The sequence below is a fragment of the Tachyglossus aculeatus genome, chromosome 14 (assembly GCF_015852505.1).
Source record: "Tachyglossus aculeatus isolate mTacAcu1 chromosome 14, mTacAcu1.pri, whole genome shotgun sequence".
In the NCBI taxonomy this organism is placed as follows: Eukaryota; Metazoa; Chordata; class Mammalia; order Monotremata; family Tachyglossidae; genus Tachyglossus; species Tachyglossus aculeatus.
The window spans coordinates 50418841-50438146 of NC_052079.1; the positions used below are offsets into that span (position 1 = coordinate 50418841).

Below are 19306 nucleotides of genomic sequence, written 5' to 3' on the forward strand. Positions count from 1 at the left end.
GAGGTCAGGGATTCGAATCCCGGTTCCGCCACATGTCTGCTGTGTGACCTTGGGCGAGTCACTTAACTTCTCTGAGCCTCAGTTACCTCATCTGTAAAATGGGGATTGACTGTGAGCCCCACATGGGACAATTTAATCACCTTGTATCCTCCCCCAGCGCTTAGAACAGTGCTTTGCACGTAGTAAGCGCTTAACAAATGCCATTATTATTATTATTATTATTATTATGAATAAAGGGGGCAAGTCAGGGCGACGCAGCAGGGAGTGAGAGAAGAGGAAAGAAGGGCTCAGGGAAGGCCTCTCATAGGAGATGTGCCTTCAATAAGGTTTCGAAGTGGGGAGAGTCATTGTCTGTCGGATATGAAGAGGCAGGACGTGGGCGAGAGATCGATGGTGAGAAGGTTAGCACTGGAGGGGCAAAGTATGCGGGCTGGGTTGTAGCAGGAGAGTAGCGAGGTGAGGTAGGAGGGGGCTGAGTGCTTGAGTGGAAACCGCAGGCTTCCTGAGAGCCGGGGCTCCCCCCTGCCCTGACCTGGGGCACTTAGAAATTTTCCGGCAGCGAGAACCGCAAACCTGCCCTCCCCGAGATGTCCAGCCACAGGCTCCTTCCTCGCCCAAACTTCCCCAGGCAACAAGACAGACCGGTCCGCTTTCCCCTCCGGAAACCACGGAGCGGTTGAGGAGCAGGTCAGACCGGAGGGGAAAGTTGGGGAGCAGTGAACTGGATAATCCACAAGCCACATAACGGAGAGCTAGCTGACAATTCAGAAAATTCACCAACCAACTCCCCTTGAGGAGGCCGCGCGGGCCAGGCCATGAGGGAAGCGTGGCGGCAGCGGTCTTGGCCGCAGGCTAAGTTAGGTCGAGTGTTGCTGGGAAAGACTTAAAAATCACTGGCAAGGATTTAGTCCGAGCCCTCAGCTGCAGGAATTTTCAAATCAATCAGTCAATCGTATTTATTGAGCGTTTACTGTGTGCAGAGCACTGTACTAAGCGCTTGGGAAGTACAAGTTGGCAGAATGCTCCCATCCCTAGAACAGGTGAGAAGGGATTTGTTTACAAGCTATTAGCCAAATCTCTTAAAGTTTGGAGAAACGGAACAAACTTGGACTCAGCTTTTTTTTTTTTTAAATGGTATTTGTTAAGTGCTTACTATATGCCAGACACTGTCGCTGGGGTAGATATAAGCTAATCAGTTTGGGTACAGTCCATGTCCCACCTGAGGCTCGCAGTCTTACTCCCCATTTTACAGATGAGGTAACTGAGGCCCAGAGAAGCGAAGTGAGTCATCCAGGGTCACACGGCAGACAAGCGGGGGAGCCAGCTACCCCAACTGTTTCTGGAAACAGTTGTCCTCGTCCCCCTCGTCCCCTTCTCCATCCCCCCATCTTACTTCCTTCCCTTCCCCACAGCACCTGTATATATGTATATATGTTTGTACATATTTATTACTCTATTTATTTAACTTGTACGTATCTATTCTATTTATTTTATTTTGTTAGTATGTTTGGTGTTTTTTTTTTTCTCTGTCTCCCCCTTTTAGACTGTGAGCCCAATGTTGGGTAGGGACTGTCTCTATATGTTGCCACCTTGTACTTCCCAAGCGCTTAGTACAGTGCTCTGCACATAGTAAGCGCTGAATAAATATGATTGATTGATTGGAAAACCAGGAAAAGGGGCCGGATGTGTAAACTGGCCCCAGCTTGGGCAAACTGCTCCTCTAGACTGTAAGCTCACTGTGGGCAGGGAATGCATCTATTGTTATAGTGTACTCTCCCAAGCCCTTACTGTTTGACTGATGGGAAACAGAGAAAGGAGTCAGGATGGGAGGGAGCCCATATGACAACTGCCTGCCGGCTGCTGGGGGGCATGAGGGGACAGCGGGAAGTTGGTAGCTTCATTCAGTGCCAGAAACAACGACTACCCAAAGGATCTCCCCTGCCACGCTGCAGGTCCCTGGAGAAGGGCCCTAACCATTTCTGTTGCCAGGTGTGCTCCTGCTGGGCAAGACCCGGGCACAAAGCAGCAATGCGAGAAGCAGGGCCAGCCTGGTCTCACTCTGGGCACGGACCCAGGGCAGCCGCTCCCTGGGCTGCCCATTTGCCACCACCAGATCCCTCCCTCCCTCCCCCAATTTGGGAAAAAAAATAATCATAGAGATATTGAGAGATTTCTAAAAAGCACCGATAAATCCTCTTACTTTTATCTTCCGACTTCCCTGAGTGCTGGGAGATTGGAAGCTGGACTGGGGCACGGACTCTCTCTCTCTCTCTCTGTCTCTCTCTCACTCACTCTTCTATTAGCCCCTGCCTGGCTCCTGATTACAGGTTTCTGAAAGTGGGATTTTTGTAGGGACTTTCTTCTGGCCCAGCCCCAAGGGAACTTTGCCCCTGACTGGTTAGACTTCGGGCAGACTCCCGCTGCTCCACCCTCACGGGTGTCTGGAAGGGGAAAGAATAATAACGGCGGTAATCGGTAAGCATTTACACTGCACTTACCACACGCCGAGCGCTGGGCTAAGCACTGGGGTAGAAGGAAGATGATCATTCATTCAGTCGTATTTATTGAGTGCTTACTGTGTGCACAGCAAGGTACTAAGCGCTTAAGATGGGACACCATCTGTGTCCCACATGGGATTCACAATCTGGGGTCTAAGCTCGCTCCCCCCAGCCCTTCCCTTGCCCCCCACAACCAGGGAAGCCCCTTGGTGGGAAGGACAACCTGGGACCCCGTCGGCCCTGTGAGAGGAAAGGCGGGGGCCCCCGGGAGAGTGCCGACCCTGGCTGTTCAAGGAAGGGGGAAACGGGACGCCTGTTTCCGGGGGTACCGGACCCCGGGAGATGCCAAGGGGGCCTGCAGCAGTGCCTCTTGCTCTCACCCCCCACCTGCACCGTGCGACCTCCAGGGACTGGAATCAGGGCGACCACCCCCACGGAGACCAAATATAAGCGAGACTGAGAAGCAGCGTGGCCTGGTGGATAGAACCAAGGGGCTGGGAGTCCGAAGGACCTGGGTTCTAATTCTGCCTCTGCCACTTGTCGGCTGTGTGATCTTGGGCAAGTTACTTAACTTCTCTGTGTTGCAGTGTCTCATCTTCTAAAATGGGGATTAAGACCGTGGGCCCCATGTGGGACAGGGTGTTGTATCTACCCCGAGGGATTAGTACAGTGCCTAGTACAGAGTAAGCACTAGAGAGAGAGAGAGAGAGAGAGAGAGACAGAGACATGCACACTGGTCCCGGGGCAGCTTAAGGCAAGAGCCGAAGCCACACAAGTTTATCCACCCAACTGCCACTTTAGCACTTCTCCCCCACTAAGCCCTCGGGTACATCCCCCCGCGCCCCCGGCAACCGCCCCGGTTCTCATCTTTAAATGCTCTGCACACAGTAAGCGCTCAATAAGTATGACTGAATCTTTAAAAGAACAGTGCTTGGCACATAGTAAGCGCTTAACAGATACCGTAACTGTTATTATTACCTAAACCCTGCTGCTTGCCCCCGTCTGTTGTTTCTTCTGATGTCCGTCTCCCCCATTAGTCTGTAAAGCTCCTCAATCAGTCAACTGTATTTACTGAGCGCTTATTGTGGGCAGGGCACTGCACTACGAGCTTGGGAGGGTACAACACCACAACAGACACGTTCCTTGCCCGCGACAAGTTTTCAGTCTAGAGGTGTCTTCTAAGTTGACTGTGGTCCCCCATGTGCTTAGTACAGTGCTCTGCCGAGAGTGATGACCATGATGGTGATGATGATGAGAAGCAGTGTGGCTCAATGGCAAGAGCCCGGGGTTGGGAGTCGGGGGCCGTGGGTTCTAATCCCAGCTCCTCCACTTGTCTGCTGTGTGGCCTTGGGAGAGTCACTTAACTTCTCTGGGCCTCAGCACCCTCATCTGGGGAATGGGGACAGAGACTGTGAGCTCCATGTGGGACAACCTGAAGACCTGGTATGTACCCCAGCGCTTAGAAAGGTGCTTGGCACCTAGGAGGCGCTTAACAAGTACCATGCTGATGACAGAGTAGTCTAAACACAGTCAGCACTCAAGAAATATGACTGAATGACAAGTACTACGATGATGATAGAGTGGTCTGCACACAGTCAGCACTCAAGAAATACGACTGAATGACAAGTACCACGATGAGGACGATACAGTGCTCTGCACACAATCAGCACTCAAGAAATACGACTGAATGACAAGTACCATGATGAGGACGATACAGTGCTCTGCGCACAGTCCGTGCTCAAGAAATACAACTGAATGACAAGTACCACGATGAGGACGATACCAGTGGTCTGCACACAGCACTCAAGAAATATGACTGAATGACAAGTACCACGATGATGATGACGACAGAGTGGTCAGCACACAGTCAGTGCTCAAGAAATACTATTAAATGACAAGTACCACGATGAGGACGATACAGTGGTCTAGACTGTGAGCCCACTGTTGGGTAGGGACTGTCTCTATATGTTGCCATCTTGTACTTCCCAAGTGCTTAGTACAGTGCTCTGCACACAGTAAGCGCTCAATAAATACGATTGATTGATTGATTGGTCTGCACATGATCAGCGCTCAAGAATTACAATTGAATGACAAGGACCATGATGATGATAGAGTGGTCTGCACAGTCGGCGCTCAAGAAATACGACTGAATGACAAGTACCACGATGAGGATGATAGAGTCCTCTGCACACAGTGAGTGCTCAAGAAGTACAACTGAATGACAAGTACCACGATGATGATGACAGAGTGCTCTGCACACAGTCAGCGCTCAAGAAATATGACTGAATGACAAGTACCACGATGATGATGATGATGATAGAGTGGTCTGCACACAGTCACCACTCAAAAAATATGACTGAATGACAAGTACCACGATGATGATAGAGTGGTCTGCACACAGTCACCGCTCAAAAAATATGACTGAATGACAAGTACCACGATGATGATGACGACAGAGTGGTCAGCACACAGTCAGTGCTCAAGAAATACGACTGAATGACAAGTACCACGATGATGATCATCATCATCACCTCACACAAGCAGCTGCCTGTCAGCTCTGTGACCTTGGGCAAGTCACCTAATTTCTCTGGGCCTCAGTTCCCCATCTGTAAAATGGGGATGAAGACTGTGAGCCCCATGGGGGACAGCCTGATGACCCTGGATCTCCCTCAGTGCTTAGGACAGTGTTTGGCACATATAAGTACCAACGGGATGATGTTGGTGAGCCCCCTCCTTCCTCTCCCCCTCCCCCGGCCTTACCTCCTTCCCCTCCCCAAAGCACCTGTATATATGTATGTTTGTACATATTTATTACTCTATTTATTGTGCTTGTACATATTTATTCTATTTATTTTATTTTGTTAACATGTTTTGTTTTGTCGTCTGTCTCCCCCCTCTAGACTGTGAGCCCACTGTTGGGTAGGGACCGTCTCTCTATGTTGCCAACTTGTACTTCCCAAGCGCTTAGTCCAGTGCTCCACACACAGTAAGCGCTCAATACGACTGAATGAATGAATATTTATTTACTTATTTTACTTGTACGTGTTTCCTATTCTATTCATTTTATTTTGTTAATATGCTTTGTTTTGTCATCTGTCTCCCCCTTCTAGACTGCGTCTACTCTATGTTGCCAACTTGTCCTTCCCAAGCGATTGGTCTGGCGCTCTGCCTACGGTAAGTGCTCAATAAATACGACTGAATGAATGAATGTTTATGTATTATTTTACTTGCACATATTCATTCTATTTATTCTATTTAGTTATCACGTTCTGTCGTCCATCTTCCCCCTTCTAGACTGCGTCTATGTTGCCAACTTGTCCTTCCCAAGTGTTTGGTCCGGTGCTCTGCCCACGGTAAGCGCTCAATAAATACGATTGAACGAATGAATATTTATTTACTTATTTTACTTGTACATGTTTACTATTCTATTCATTTTATTTTGTTCATATGTTTCGTTTTGTCGTCTGTCTCCCCCTTCTAGCCTGTGTCTACACTATGTTGCCAACTTGTCCCTCCTAAGCGCTTGGTCTGGTGCTCTGCCCACGCTAAGCGCTCCATAAATCCGACTGAATGAATATTTATGTATTATTTTACTTGTACATATTTATTCCATTATTTAGTCACCACGTTCTGTTGTCCGTCTCCCCCTTCTAGACTCTCTAGTCTCTCTACGTCCTTCCCAAGCGTTTGGTCTTTTAGACTGTGAGCCCACTGTTGGGCAGGAACCGTCTCTAGATGTTGCCAACTTGTCCTTCCCAAGCGCTTAGTCCAGTGCTCCGCACACAGTAAGCGCTCACTAAATACGACTGATTGATTGGTGGAGCGCTGGCTGTGCATATGGCAAGCGCTGCCAACTTGGCCTTCCCAAGAGCTCAGTACAGCGCTCCGCACACAGTAGGCGCTCACTCAATACGATTGACTGATTGGTGGAGCGCTGTGCACAAGGCAAGCGCTGCCAACTTGTCCTTCCCAAGCGCTTAGTCCAGCGCTCCGCACACAGTAAGCGCTCACTCAATACGATTGATTGGTGGAGTGCTGTGCACACGGCAAGTGCTGCCAACTTGTCCTTCCCAAGCGCTCAGTCCAGTGCTCCGCACACAGTAAGCACTCGCTAAATACAATTGATTGATTGGTGGAGTGCTGTGCACAAGGCAAGCGCTGCCAACTTGTCCTTCCCAAGCGCTTAGTCCAGCGCTCCGCACACAGTAAGCGCTCACTAAATACGACTGATTGATTGGTGGAGCGCTGGCTGTGCACACGGCAAGCGCTGCCAACTTGTCCTTCCCAAGCGCTCAGTCCAGTGCTCCTCACACAGTAGGTGCTCACTAAATATGATTGATTGATTGGTGGAGCGCTGTGCACACGGCAAGCGCTGCCAACTTGTCCTTCCCAAGTGCTCAGTCCAGTGCTCTGCACACAGTAAGCACTCACTATATATGATTGATTGATTGGTGGAGTGCTGGCTGTGCACATGGCAAGCGCTGCCAACTTGTCCTTCCCAAGCCCTCAGTCCAGTGCTCCGCACGCAGTAAGCACTCACTATATATGATTGATTGATTGGTGGGGTGCTGGCTGTGCACATGGCAAGCGCTGCCAACTTGTCCTACCCAAGTGCTCAGTCCAGTGCTCTGCACAATAGGCACTCACTCAATACGATTGATTGATTGGTGGAGCGCTGTGAACACGGCAAGCGCTGCCAACTTGTCCTTCCCAAACGCTCAGTCCAGTGCTCCGCACACAGTAAGCGCTCACTAAATACGGCTGATTGATTGGTGGAGTGCTGCGCACACGGCAAGCGCTGCCAACTTGGCCTTCCCAAGCGCTCAGTCCAGTGCTCCGCACACAGTAGACGCTCACTATATATGATTGATTGATTGGTGGAGTGCTGGCTGTGCACACGGCAAGCGCTGCCAACTTGGCCTTCCCAAGCGCTCAGTCCAGTGCTCCGCACACAGTAAGTGCTCACTATATATGATTGATTGATTGGTGGAGTGCTGCCTGTGCACACGGCAAGCGCTGCCAACTTGTCCTTCCCAAGCGCTCAGTCCAGTGCTCTGCACACAGTAAGTACTCACTATATATGATTGACTGATTGGTGGAGCGCTGTGCACATGGCAAGCGCTGCCAACTTGCCCTTCCCAAGCGCTCAGTCCAGTGCTCCGCACACAGTAAGCGCTCACTCAATACGATTGATTGATTGGTGGAGCGCTGTGCACACGGCAAGCGCTGCCAACTTGTCCTTCCCAAGCGCTCAGTCCAGTAGGCGCTCACTCAATACGATTGATTGACTGGTGGAGCGCTGTGCACACGGCAAGTGCTGCCAACTTGTCCTTCCCAAGCGCTCAGTCCAGTGCTCTGCACACACTAGGCGCTCACCAAATACGATTGATTGATTGGTGGAGCGCTGTGCACACGGCAAGCGCTGCCAACTTGTCCTTCCCAAGTGCTTAGTCCAGCGCTCTGCACATGGCAAGTGCTGCCACCTTGTCCTTCCCAAGTGCTTAGTCCAGCGCTCTGCACACGGCAAGCGCTGCCAACTTGTCCTTCCCAAGCGCTCAGTCCAGTGCTCTGCACACGGCAAGCCCTGCCAACTTGTCCTTCCCAAGCGCTCAGTCCAGTGCTCTGCACATGACAAGTGCTGCCAACTTGTCCTTCCCAAGTGCTCAGTCCAGTACTCTGCACACGACAAGCGCTGCCAACTTGTCCTTCCCAAGCGCTTAGTCCAGCGCTCTGCACACGGCAAGCGCTGCCAACTTGTCCTTCCCAAGCGCTCAGTCCAGTGCTCTGCACGCAGCAGGTGCTCACTAAATATGATTGATTGATTGATTGGTGGAGTGCTCTGCACACGGCAAGCGCTGCCAACTTGCCCTTGCCAAGCGCTCAGTCCAGTGCTCTGCACACAGTAAACACGATTGATACTAAATACGATTGATTGATTGATTGATTGGTGGCGCGCTGCGCACACGGCCAACGGGCCGGACGGACGGGGGGCGGGGGGGGGGGGGTGGGTGTTGGGGGAGGCGCCCCTCACCTCGAGCTTGTGGATGCGGTCCTGGAGGTGGGTGAGGGCGTCCTGGAGGGCTCGCAGGTGGACCGGGGGCGGGGAGTCGGGGGCGGCGTCCTGCAGGGCCCGGTCGAGGAGCAGGCCGCTGTGGCAGCGGCCCAGCTGGGCGCTCAGCTGGCGGATGGTCTCCTGGTCGGCGCGGATCCGCGCCCGCTGCTGCAGGGCCGTCAGCCGCAGCTGCTCCGCCGCGCTCTGCAGCTCCTGCACCGACTGCACCGACTCCTGCACCGACTCCTGCACCGCCTGCAGCTGCTGCAGCTCCTGCAGGGCCCGCAGCTCGCGCTGCCTCCGAGGCGCTGGGGCCGTGGGGCTGTCCCCGGGGCAGGCGGCGGCCAGCGGGGTGCAGAGGAAGCGGCTGAAGAGGGGCGGGGGGGTCCCCCCTTCCTCCTTCTCCCCGGGCTCCCCCTCCTCCTGCTCCTGGTCCCGGTTGGGGGTCCCGGGCCCGTGCAGGGCCCCCAGGCTGGGCGTCGGGCCCGGCGGGGCGTTGGGGTCGCGGTGGCGGGTCCCGGAGCGGTTCTGGGCGCCGTGGGGCCCGGAGGGCCCGGAGGCCCCGGCGGTCCCGGAGGCCCCGGCGGTCCCGGGGGGCGGTCGTGGGGGGGCCCCCGGGCTGGCCGCGGGGTGCACGCTGGCGATGATGCAGATGACCGCACCCAGGAAGGCCAGCATCCCCGCGGCCAGGAGCACCGCCAGGAACTTCAGCGTGGACCGCGCCGAGGGGCGGCCGGGGGGGGGCCGCCGACGCCGACGCCCGGGACCCACCGCCGGCCACCGACCACCGACCAGGGAGCGGGGGGCGCCGCCCAACAAATCAAACCGCTGCTCCGGACGGACGCGGCTCCTGCTCCTGCTCCTGCTCCTCCTCCTCCCGCTACTTCTCCTGCTCCTGTTCCTCCTTGCCCTACTCCTTCTCCTTCTCCTCCTCGCTCCTCTTGCTTCTTCTGCTGCTTCTCCCCTCCCTCTGCTCCTCCTTCTCCTTGCTCCTCCTCTTTTCCCTCCTCCTCCTCCTCCTCCTTCTCCCTCTTCCTACCCCCCACTCCTCCTTCCCCGGCCCCTCCCCCGGCCCCTCCTCCTTCCTTCCCCCTGCCCCTCCTTCTTCCTTCCCCCAGCCCTCTCCCTCTGCTCCTCCTCCTCCTCCTTCTGCCGCTCCACCTCCCACTGCTCCTGCTCCGCCTCCCTCTGCTCCTCCTCCTCCTCCTCCTCCTCCTACCCCTCCCCCTGTTTACTCCTCCTGCTCTTCTGCTGCTCCTCCTCCTTCTACCCCTCCCTCCTCCTTCCCCGGCCCCTCCTCCTCTACTCCTCCCCCTCCTCCCTCTGCTCCTCCTTCTTCCTTCCCCCACCCCTCCTCCCTCTGCTCCTCCTTCTTCTGCTCATCCTGCTGTTCCTCCTCCCTCTCCTTCTGCTCCTCCTGCCTCTTCTGCTGCTCCCCCCGTCCCGTACTCCTCCCTCTCCTTCTTCTGCTCCTCCTCCTCCCTCTTCCTACCCCTCCTCCTCCTCCTCCCCCTGCCCCTCCTCCTCCCCCTGCCCCTCCTTCTTCCCTCCCCCACCCCTCCTCCCTCTGCTCCTCCTTCTGCTGCTCCTCCTCCTCCCACTGCTCCTCCTCCTCCTCCTGCTTCACCTCCCTCTGCTCCTCCTTCTGCTGCTCCTCCTCCTGCTTCACCTCCCTCTGCTCCTCCTCCTCCTCCTGCTTCACCTCCCTCTGCTCCTCCTCCTCCTTCTGCTCCTCCTTCTACCCCTCCTCCTCCTTCTGCTCCTCCTTCTGCCCCTCCTCCTGTTTACTCCTCCTGCTCTTCTGCTGCTCCTCCTCCTCCTCCCCCCCCTCATCCTACCCCCCCCTCTTTCCCCAGCCCCTCCTCCTCTACTCCTCCCCCTCCTTCTTCCTTCCCCCACCCTCCTCCCTCTGCTCCTCCTGCTTCTTCTGCTGTCCCTCCTCCCTCTCCTTCTGCACCTCCTTCTCCTTCTTCCACTCCCCCTCCTCCTTCCTTTACTCCTCCTCGCTCCTCCTGCCTCTTCTGCTGCTCCCCCCGTCCCATACTCCTCCCTCTCCTTCTTCTGCTCCTCCTTCTCCCTCTTCCTACCCCTCCTCCCCCTCCCTCTGCTCCTCCTCCTTCCTTCCCCCTACCCCTCCTCCTTCTGCTCCTCCTCCCTCTGCTCCTCCTTCTTCCTTTCCCCCTACCCCTCCTCCTTCTGCTCCTTCTCCCTCTGCTCCTCCTTCTTCCTTCCCCTACTCCTCCTCCCTCTTCCTAGTCCTCCTCTTCCTTCCCCTGCTCCTCCCTCCTCCTCCCCACCCGTTGGCTCAAGTCCCCCTCCTCCAATTCTCTCTTTGACCCCCTTCCAACTGGCTTCAGTCCCCTTCATTCCACAGAAACCACCCTCTCACAGGTCGCCAGTGATCTCCTTCTGGACAGACCCAATGGTCTCATCATCATCATCATCATCAATCGTATTTATTGAGCGCTTACTGTGTGCACAGCACTGTACTAAGCGCTTGGGAAGTCCAAGTTGGCAACATATAGAGACGTCCTAGTCCTCCTCCACCTCTCAGCTGCCTTTGGCACTGTGCACCACCCCCTTCAACTGGAAACAGTATCCAACCTCGGCTTCCTGAGACAGGAGGAGGAGCTGGGTGGGAAATGCATCCTGGATTGGGGCAGGACACAGTGGGTCTGCAGGGGCCGCGCTAGGCCAATGGGTGAGAAATCAGTCCTGGACTGATGCAGGGGAGTGAGGAATCTAGATTATTCCGGTGGCCAAGCAACACCACCGAGGGGCCTACTCGGGCTGGGGCCTCGTATGGGGGACAGCGGGCGATCCAGGAGGGGATTGAGGACTGTCCCCCAGAGGTGGGTGGGAATAAAGGGGTTCCGGCACGGAGTAGCTGTAGAAGCAAATTCATTCAGTCGTATTTATTGAGCGCTTCCAGTGTATAGCGCTCACTGTACTGAGCGCTTGGTGGAGTACAATATTTCAGGGTTGGTAGATATAGTCCCTGCCCTCAGTGAGCTCAAGGTCTACAGGGGGGAGACAGGCATTAATAGAAATAAATTAGGGCTATGTACATGAGTGCTTTGGGGCTGAGGGCGGTGTGAATAAAGGGAACGAATCAAGGTGACACAGAAGGGAGTGGGAGAAGAGGGAATGTGGGCTCAGCGGGGCAACCTTCTGACCGTGTCCGTTTATTGTTATATCGTATTCTCCCTAGCGCTTAGTACCGTGCTCTGAACCCAGTAAGTGCTCAATAAATACAATCGAATGAATGAATGATGCCACAGTCAGAGAAAATCCTGGTCTGGACGGGGAGCGCCGGAGCAAGCCTGCGGACCTCGGGCGTCATCCCGGGACAGGCGAATAGCTTCCCCTCGGACTCTGGCCGCACGCAGCCAATCCCAAGCCCATCACTCACCTTTCCCACCCCACGAATATTCAGTCAGCCAGTCAATCGTATTTATTGAGTGTCTACTGTGTGCAGAGTACTGTACTGAGCGCTTGGGAGAGGCCAATGTATCAATAAAAAGACACATTCCCCGTCCACAATGAGCTGACTGTCTGGAGGGGGAGACAGACAATATAAATTACAGAACTTGGTTTAATGGTAAATTTAGTTGTCTTTCCTAGTCCTGATTGACCGTTAAGCCCACTGGACTGTAAATTCCTTGCAGGTAGGGATCGTATTTACCAACTCTATTCATTTTTTTTTTTAATAGTTGTTAAGCGCTTACTGTGTACCGGATGCTATACTAATCGCTGGGGTAGATACAAGCTAATCAGGTTGGATGCAGTCCCTGTCCCACGTGGGCCTCACGGTCTTTATCGAACTCTCCCAAACACTTGGTCCGGTATCCTGCAGAGTAAGCGCTCAATAAATACCATTGATGGACTCCGCCAATGGTGAAATTCCTTCTGAGCGCGTGTGTAGCCGAAAAGGCCAATGCGGGCTCCATGGTTCTGGGCTCGCTGGCCACACAAAAAGACCGCCCCTCGTTGTGTGGCCACGCTTAGGGGCTGTTTTCCCTCTGACCTCCTTGTCCCTTGTGTAGCCTCCAAATAAGTCGCTGCTGTAGAAGGTGCACCCCAGAGGTCTGAGGTCTCCTCTCCTCAGGCCCCCAAAACTCCTCTTCCATCCCAGGGCAGCCTTGGAGCAAATGGGTACCCCTCAGGGACCCTCTGTCTGGCTCCCACTATTCTGAATCTGAAAGGGAGGTCAATCACTCAATCAATCAATCGTATTTATTGAGCGCTTACTGTGTGCAGAGCACTAGTACTAAGCGCTTGGGAAGTACAAGTTGGCAACATATAGAGACAGTCCCTACCCAACAGTGGGCTCACAGTCTAAAAGGGGGAGACAGAGAACAAAACCAAATATACTAACAAAATGAAATAAATAGAATAGATATGTACAAGTAAAATAAATGGAGTAATAAATATGTACAAACATATATACAGATATACAGGTATATATATATATATATATAGATATACACACATATATGTATATATACACATATATATCCTTCCCAGGGGACCCCCACCCCGCTTTCCAGGGGAGCCCCTCAGAGTCAGGTCAGGCCTGGGACCCCTTTCCCACATCCTCCCCTGGGCTGGAACTCCCTCTCCCTCCATATACACCAGACCACCACTTTTTCCTCTTCCAAAACACTAAGGTCACATCTCTTAATAAATGCCATTATTATTATTATTATTATTATTATTATTATTATTATTATTATCTCCTCCAAGAAGCCTCCGCCGATGAAGCCCTTTATCCGCCCTCCCTCCTGCTTCATCTATGCGCTTGGATTTCATTCATTCATTCAATCGTATAGCAACAAACAAACTTGGATCGGTGACCTTTTGGATATTTGATATTCGCTCCACCCCCAAACCCACCACACTCATGTATTTATCTTTAAATCCTATATTATAAACTATTTATATTAATGTCCGTCTTTCCCCTCTAGCCTGAGAGTAGTTATGGGCAGGGAACATGTCCACTGATTCTATTATATTCTCCCAAGCGCTGACTACAGTGCTCTACTCTACGCTACACTAGAGAAGCAGCATGGCTTAGTGGAAAGAGCCCAGGCTTGGGAGTCAGAGGTCACGGGTTCTAATCCCAGCTCTGCCACTTGACAGCTGTGTGACTTTGGTCAAGTCACTTCACTTCTCTGGGCCTCAGTTACCTCATCTGTAAAATGGGGATTAAGACTGTGAGCCCCACGTCAGACAACCTCATGGCCTTGTATCTACCCCAGTGCTTAGAACAGTGCTTAGCACATAGTAAGCGCTTAACAAATACCAACATTATTGTATTAAATGTAGTGAGCGCTCCACAAATAACACTGATTGAATGACTGCGCGTGGCTCAGTAGAAGCAGCGTGGCTCAGTGGAAAGAGCCCGGGCTTTGGAGTCAGAGGTCATGGGTTCAAATCCCAGCTCCTCCAATTGTCAGCTGGGTGACTTTGGGCAAGTCACTTCACTTCTCTGTGCCTCAGTTACCTCATCTGTAAAATGGGGATTAAGACCGTGAGCCCCCCCGTGGGACAACCTGATCACCATGTAACCTCCCCAACGCTTAGAACAGTGCTTTGCACATAATAAGCGCTCAACAAATGCCATCATTATTATTATGACTGATGAGGAAAGGAGGAGAGCAGGGGTCCAAAACAGTAACCACCTATGAGAACGAGGGCCCTGGAGAAGCCTGACACCGACCGTCGGTGGAGAAGCTCGTTGTGGGCAGGGAGCGTGTCTGTTTACTGTTGTACTCTACTCTTCCAAGCGCTTAGTACAGTGCTCTGCATACAGTAAGCGCTCAATAAATACGATCGAATGAAGAAATTCCGTGCAACGGACCACCCTGCGGGCAGCCCCAGTGAGCCCACTGTTGGGTAGGGACTGTCTCTATATGTTGCCAACTTGTACTTCCCAAGCGGTTAGTCCAGTGCTCCGCACACAGTAAGCGCTCAATAAATACGATTGATTGATTGATTGATTGATTGACCAGCCCAGACTGGAGGGCGGACACTGCTCTGCAGTCTTCTCCGTGCTGGAGAAGGGGTGAGGACGCCGCTGAGGTGCAGGCCAGCCCCCACCGTCACTCCTCAACAGAGGGCAAAGAAATCAGACCCCAGGCACTCCCCCCACCCACCCACCCTGGGGCAAAGGGAGAGACAGAGAGAGAGAGAGAGACGTCGGAATGTAACAATTTATTGGGGGTAAAAAAAGCTTTTAACTCCCCGTTCCTGGCATTGATACAATATTCAAGAGCAGCAGAAGGAACAAAATGTACAAGAATACAAGAGTAATTAGCACAAAAAACAACCCCCCCCCCCCCCCCCCCCCCCCCCCCCCCCCGCGACGAGCCCCGAACAAACCATCTTTTCGGCCCAAAACATCAGCTGGAGGTTGAGGGGAAGGGGGTGTTCAGTGGACAAAGGTGCCAGGGTTGGGGGTGGGGGGGAGGGTGTCTCCCTTCCTTCTCCCCGGATCCCCCCCCCCCGGCACCCTCCAGACGTTTCTCCCATCTTTATCCAGCGGAGCAAACTTTAGCCAGCCGTGGGAGCTGGATGTTCAAACAACGAACAGAACGAACAAAGCGAACACACTTCATTTTGAAAAGGAAAATGACAAGATCCCCCCCCCCGCCCCTGCAAAAAAAATAGATATATATATATAATATATATGTTTATATAGAATTCATCCGTGCACAATTGTTTTTTTCCGTTAAATGTGCCTTTAAAAAAAAATAATAAAGAAGTTACAAATTTCCTTAGGGTTGTTTTGCTTTGCTTTTTTAAATGGAAAAAAAAAAAAACAAACCCAAAAGACACAACCGCAACAAAAAAAAAATCCACCTCCACTCCATCCAGGGAAATCCTGCAGAGCCTCTAAGGGAGGGGCTGGGCCACCATTCCCAGGGCAGGATAAAGCAGCCCCGGAGCCCCCCTGGAAGCTGGTCTCCAAAGGGGGGAAGGCCCCAGGGGTAGAACCGAGGGTCTACTCCGGGCCCCCCGGGACCCCCTCACTCTCCGATCCTGTCCTGATGATCCGGGAGAGCCCAAGGCAGGAGGAGGGAAGACACTGCCCGAAAGCTCAGGCCTCAAATTTTAGAGTTTTCAGAAAACGTCTCACAGTTGGAGGGGAGATTTTTCCCGGGGGGGTTGGGGGGAAGGACGGTGGTATTTTTAAATTTGCAACGGCCAGAATTATTTATTTCCTTCCTACAGCTCTGGGGAAAGAAGTCCCAGACCCCACGGGCCTAGGGCTAAGTGCATGAGAACGTGAAACTTAGGGTGATGGCAGGAAGGGGGGCAGGCTGGGCACCCCATCCTAGGACAGCGAAGTGCAAAAAAGGAAAAGAAGGAAGATGGGAGGGCGGGACCCAGGCGGAGGAGAGGGACACTTTTCCTCCGGGATGGATGAACCCAAGGAGTTGTCAATTACGCGGGAGAACACTCATCTCTCCAGTCCAGAAAAGAAAAAAAAATGAACAAAACCCCCCAAAAAACAGTCTGATATGACACTGTCCCTGGAAAGTCACTTGTTTATGAGCAGTTACCTTTGCGCCCTGCTGCTTTAAAGAGCCCCTGGCACGGCTAATTCATATCTTTTAGACTGTGAGCCCACTGTTGGGTAGGGACTGTCTCTATATGTTGCCAATTTGTACTTCCCAAGCGCTTAGTACAGTGCTCTGCACAGAGTAAGCGCTCAATAAATACGATTGATGATGATGATGATGATATCGCAGCTCTCTTTGGGGCTGATGAGATGGCCCCCGCTCCTGGCCAGACCTGCGCTTGCAAGCTGGACGGAGGGCAGGAGGAGCTCAATAAATACCAACTGGAACTGGCGGCGATCGCAGCCATCGCCTTGGAGGGTCCCAAGAGGGTCTGGGGGACGGGGGAAGGTCTCGACTCCTGCAGCAGAGGACCTGGGGACTATGAGACTTGTAAGTTCGTTGTGGGCAGGGAACGTGTCTACCGACTGTCATATTGTACTCTCCCAAGTGCTTAGGACAGTGCTCCGCTCACAGTTAAGTGCTCAAAAAAGACCATTAACTGATCGATTGGACTGGAATCTCCCGGAGAGCGGGGATGGTGTCTACCGACTGTAACGTACTACTCTCCCAAATGCTTAGTACAGGTAGCTCTGCACAAACTAACCACTCAATAAATACCACTGATTAATTGAATGATTAACCATGAGCCTCGGGAAGCCTGGCTTTTCCCCGGCCTTCCTTTTCCTGGGAAGGAGGATTCCAGAAGACCCTCCCTCCCAAACTCAAGAAGTGGAAGGGTCTGGGGAGCCCTCAAGATCGGGAGATGGGTCTCTCCTGGGGTCACTGGAGCGGGCTGGATGAGCAAGGATCACCAACCCCCTTAGGCAGGGCTTTAAGAAAATTGGGGGGTGGGGGTGGGGGATTCCTATGCTTGATACCCTGTAGGGGAGGGGATCCCCGGACAGGACTCAGCTCCCAAATCCTCTCACGCTGCACTCACCCAGATGGTTCCGGGATTCCCCCCAACATAGTCTATTCCCCCACTCTGGGGTGGCGGTTGGGGAAACCGAGGCACAGACGAGGCGGCTCCCGGCTGAGCCAAAGACGGAAAGCCTAACACCCAGCCTGGCACAGGCGGCCTAGACCGCCGGGCTCGGCTCCCCTCGGCAGGGGGTGGCGGGCGATTGGCGGGAGGGCTCGCGGAGGGGGGAAGAGGGAGGAGACCCTAGCACAGCGATCGATCGGGGGTCGGGGGCGGGGGGGAGAAGAGGGGGCACGGAGGTCTTTTACATATAAAAATAAAGGAAATCAGATTGCAGCTTTTGCGTGGCAGCTTAGTAGGCAGACAGAAAAGCAGCTGAGAGCGGAGGCACGAGAGAGCGGGGAGACACCTCAGAGCAAGAACTTTGGGGGGATCGGGGTGGGGGGCCCCCAGACAGAAGCTGCCCAGCAGAGGACGGAGAGAAAGAGGAACCCCTCCATCCCCCCTACACACACATTCTCCTCTGCCCTGGGGCTGGGCGCCCGACCAAATCATTTCACTGGGGGACGTAGCACCTTGTTCCTAAAGGAAGGGGACTGGGCCGGCTCCCGTTCCCGCTCCCAAGCTGACCTCAAACACGGCCACCCCCACGCCGAGACAGCGCCCGTCGTGGCTGGACCCCACGGACCTCGCACACCCGGGGCTAAGACCCCACACAACTCCCCCGGCGACGAGGCCTGGGCCCCTCTTCATCAGGAGGGGCCTGGTGAAGACTTTTAGACTGTGAGCCCACTGTTGGGTAGGGACCGTCTCTATATGTTGCCAACTTGTACTTCCCAAGCGCTTAGTACAGTGCTCTGCACACAGTAAGCGCTCAATAAATACGATCGATGATGATGATGATGATGATCAGGAGGGGCAGAAGGGAGGCCCGGGCAACTAGAAGCCAGCCCCCTCCCTCTCAGGGAGAACAGGACCCCCGCAAGGAGAGGCGACCACCCGAAACCGGGGCCTGGTCAACTCTCTCTCAGCCCGGGGCTGCTCTTTTCAGCCTTTTCCTCAGAAGTGCAGCCAGGGCCTCTCCCGCGTCTCAAAATGACCACTCTCCCCATCCTGACCGGGCCCTGCCACACAGCCAGACCCTGGGGTTGGGGTTCGGGTGGGGTTGTGTCAGTGGCCCCTCAGAAGAGTTCTGCTGGCGGTTGGGGTGGGGTGGGGGGCTCAGGGAAGGGGATGGGGCGAAAGGAGGGGTCATATAGCCGAATCCTAGGTCAGTTAGCAGCCTTGCCTTACTCTACCAAAGCAGATCACCTGGGCCGAGCCGATGATCCGTGCCCATCGGGAGGTCTTTTTTCGCCCTGGGTGCCAAGGCGGCAATTTAGTGTCTTGCACTGATTCCAGGGCCAGGGACGGCAGCGGGGTCGGCGTCCCCTAAGTCCCCGCCCAAGGAATGCCCCCCTCCTTACCCCCTCCCTCCGCCTCCCCTACGTTGCCACTACAATTTGTGCAATCACTGCATTAATAGGACTTTAAAAAATTTCTTTTTAAATATCTCTGTCTCTTTCTCCCCCTCCAGGTGGGAATTCCACGCTATTTTTTTTCTTTATTTCTTTTTTTTTTCTTTTTTTTGCAAAACTAGTTCTTTCACTTTTCCATCATAAAATCACCTCTGAAAACACAACTTTTTCCTTTAAAAAAAAAAAAAAAAAAGTCTCACAAATGACACAGACGCTCGGCGGACACGTTGCCGCGGGACCAGGGAACCGCCCCCGGGGCCGAGGTCCTCTCGGGAGTTCGGACGGAAGGCCGACAGTCCCCGTTCGGGGAGAGGACCTGGTTTTCTGCCTGCGATGACCGGAGGGGAGGGCCGGTTCCACCGTCCGAGACTCCCCACTGCTCTCCTTGGCCCTCACTTGGCAGCCCCGCTCGGGACCCCGGGACAACGGTCAAAAGACGGTCACTGAACAGCGCTAAGAAAAGGAAGCCAATGCCTGCCACGTGAACCCACTCCCTTTAATCTTCCCCCACTTCGCTTTTTGAATTTCTGAGCCACGGTACCACATACACCCACGCACGCACACAGAAAAACACTAAACCAAGCCACACCCGAACGGCACACACGAAACGTAAAGGAACCGCACGACGATAACCTGACCTGCCAGAATGCAACTGCCCCACAAAATAGTTCCTCTGACCTTCTCGGCCTATAAAATGATCTTTCCTCCAGTCCAGGCTTCTCTTTCTTCTTAATACGAGCGGCCTCCTC

General features: G+C 53.7%; 1 protein-coding gene across 1 annotated transcript in view; it reads right to left on the minus strand.

The window, feature by feature from the left end:
* NPTXR (neuronal pentraxin receptor) overlaps positions 1-12680 on the minus strand; it is a 29420-nt gene extending 16740 nt beyond the window's left edge. The window contains exons 1-2 of the mRNA XM_038756082.1: positions 12578-12680; positions 8530-9449 (exon numbers count right to left, since the gene is read on the minus strand). Coding sequence (XP_038612010.1) covers positions 8530-9449; positions 12578-12680 — 1023 coding nt within the window. The remainder of the gene's footprint in view (positions 1-8529; positions 9450-12577) is intronic.
* Between the last annotated feature and the right edge of the window lie 6626 nt (positions 12681-19306).